Consider the following 2833-nt stretch of genomic DNA (forward strand, 5'->3'; position numbering starts at 1 on the left):
TGGAAAATCGTGAGATCGAATCTCGGCTGCGATAGACCTAAGTCTAGTTGATAAAAAGTTAACAACTGTTCCCTCACTGCTAGGAACTTTGAAGTAAAAGTTGCGGGTCCTTCGGATGAGACCTTAAAAACTCAGGCTCCACGTCACGACAGGCGTTGGCACCATAAAGATTCCTAACTGTTCAAAGACCCTGAGTGCCGAGTATAAGTCTAAATTTGACGCCCTTCACCGGTTTATAGTTACGTGTCTATATAAGTGAAAAATTCCCAAATGGAAGGTAAAACAACATACAATCAATCAAAACTGTAGATTGCTTCATTTTTCAACATGAGTAGTGTTTACTAACAAATGAAAAATCTACATTACAAACGGTACAATTGTTTTACAATGGTATTGTACAGTTGTACAATTTTACAATACAATGACCTTGTCAGCAAATACAATTTATCATTGAGTCAAATGCTGACTGACGTTTTCATACTAATTGTTAGTCTATTATTCATACACTGATTTGACGACGGATTTTCCGTTATTCCCCGTTCATGACAAGGAGCACACGGCGGGTGTGAGCGGTGGGCAGGGGATGCTCACTCCTCCATGGCACCTGATCCCACCTCTGATGTTTTAGAGGTCCGTGTGTACTTTGCTCCAGTTTTTTATTGTTTTATGGACTTTGATATTGAATACTATTCGTTATCTCCATATTCTTCATTCAGAGGTCAATATTATGTTTGTCATTTGTTATATCACTTTTCTCACATGTTGGTTGAGATGTACTCTCCATTTTCTTCAGATATTCAATCCATTGTTCCTCATTAATTTCAAGAACTGGTTCTATATCCGACGCTTGCTGTGTACCGTCCAACAACTTTGTAAAAATGTGTGTCTTCTTGAGTTTAATCCAGCCTACCAAATCTTTCTTCGAAGAAAACTTAAGTAAATCTGAGAAGTAAAACTTTCCAAAAGTTATAAGAGTTATTCTCTTTATAATTTCATGTTGTAACACATAAACTGACGAATCTACCTGTAATACGAATTCCAGTGGTAAAATCTTTTGTAACTGCACTTTTTTGTCTGCGTTGAGACCACACGTTCTAAATATTTTCCTAAGCTTCTCGTTCAATTCATTAACATCTATTTTCATATCATTTACACTCATAAATACCATTATTGCAAACTTTTCTTTTCCCTCAGGAGATTTAGTCATGTTTTCTAAATATAAACTTAAATAACGCAATGGTCTATTCAGAAACACAACAGGACTGTTTTGAAATTCTTTACATCTCGACAACAATGTGCATATTTCTGGGAAACCAAATGATTCAGCGCTCATCTTTGAAGCAGCTTTTTCTACATTAGTAAACGGTGTATCTGGATTGTAATGTTCGAAGATGGTGTGAAGGATTTGCATCAAGTCTGCGTTTGTCAAACTCTTATAATTTATATCAAGACAACATAAATCATTACTTTGTTCTACGCAATCCTTGATTTTCCCTGTAATTTTTCCCCAGGCTTCCTCAGTTGAAGTGATTATTAGAAATATGTCATTAGATGTCTGTATTTGTTTACATAAAGAAATCATCTTTTCTACAATATCTCTTGTTTCTTTATCAGAAATGCTCTCTCTTGGTAATGGTTCCTCAACGATAAAAGAGTCCTGACAAGTACTCACATCAAACTTCAATATGTCCTCTATAACAACTGGTGTTCTTCCAGTACGGGACATATAAACTTCTTTGGCCATTGTCGATTTCCCAGATCCCCATTCTCCAATCAAACACAGAATTTTACCACCGTCTTTGAGAAAAGCATTTGCTTTGTGGAAAATTGAAGTTTTGTAGAACGGTGGTATATCTGACAAAGATTAAAGTTATTTTAATCAGTGGAAAACATGTGATTTGGCTTTATAAAATTGAAAATACTGAGAGTATTGTGAATTTAAAATTGTACCTAGAGGTAGTAAATGGATATTTTCTTCTTTTTCATTTCTTTTTTTATCTACAATGAAAAATCTTTTAGATAATTTCAATCAATAGCCCGAATTAAAAAATGAATATCTGTTCTTGATTTAAATTAGCTTCAAAAATAAAATGTCCTTTGTATGAATAAATAATCATAGCTTGATTTGTAAAGAAATATTGATAATGATGAAACATGCTTTTGTTCAATGTCAGAAAAAAATTTAATTCCACGATTAATCTTGAAAAAATGCATACATGTATCTGTGGATATTACGTTACATGATACTATCTTTCGTCATGTATTTATATTTTGAAACATTGTATAATTGTTATGCTTTTATCAATATTAAAAGTCATATGCTAAAACTATAGTCAAATATGCTCACGTGTTCGCCTCTTTCTGTAACACACAACAGCTATCATACAAAGGACAATTAGAAGGACGGTTAGTCCCACTACCACGCTTATAATATGGCTCGGTGGCGACGAGGGTCCCTTAACATACACAGTACTTAAACGAAAAAAGAGAATGAACATCTAATTATGCAAAATGATTTATTTTAACTGAGAAATAAAAAATTAGATAAAAACATAATTGTATTTAAATTTTTGTTGTGAAATCTCTACTTGTTTGATAGATTGAAAATCAATCTTGGCTTCGGTAGCTGCTACATGTATCTAATCCGATTTGAAAATAAAAGAGATGGAGGCTTTGAGTAATTGTATACGTATCATGTTAAGGCAGATAGCGTCAGTTTGTTAGAGGAATCTTAAAGAGTACCCCCAATCTTCTTAACCCTTAATTTAGAGGATTGAAAAAACATTTATTAAAGGCAGCTTTGTGTTGTTTAATATATTATGTTTACATTACA

General features: G+C 33.4%; 1 protein-coding gene across 1 annotated transcript; it reads right to left on the bottom strand.

Annotated features, from left to right (window-relative positions):
• Window positions 1–502: 502 nt before the first annotated feature.
• Window positions 503–2466, bottom strand: LOC134274542 (uncharacterized). The gene is made up of 3 exons (XM_062756817.1): window positions 2348–2466; window positions 1951–1998; window positions 503–1854 (listed from the first exon to the last, which is right to left on the bottom strand). The coding sequence occupies exons 1-3, from the start codon at window positions 2382–2384 to the stop codon at window positions 713–715; spliced, it is 1227 nt and encodes a 408-aa protein (XP_062612801.1). The 5' UTR covers window positions 2385–2466; the 3' UTR covers window positions 503–712.
• Window positions 2467–2833: the final 367 nt, after the last annotated feature.

The sequence above is a fragment of the Saccostrea cucullata genome, unplaced genomic scaffold, assembly GCF_032062105.1.
Source record: "Saccostrea cucullata isolate Sc308-1 unplaced genomic scaffold, CSIRO_AGI_Scuc_v1 ctg7727, whole genome shotgun sequence".
NCBI classification, from domain to species: domain Eukaryota; kingdom Metazoa; phylum Mollusca; class Bivalvia; order Ostreida; family Ostreidae; genus Saccostrea; species Saccostrea cuccullata.

Coding starts and splice junctions, on each gene's coding strand:
- LOC134274542 (XM_062756817.1), bottom strand. CDS start 2,384: ATGATAGCTGTTGTGTGTTACAGAAAGAGGCGAACAC. Junction 1,999..2,347: donor TTACAGAAAGAGGCGAACAC/GTGAGCATATTT, acceptor TTTTCATTGTAG/ATAAAAAAAGAAATGAAAAA. Junction 1,855..1,950: donor TATCCATTTACTACCTCTAG/GTACAATTTTAA, acceptor AATCTTTGTCAG/ATATACCACCGTTCTACAAA.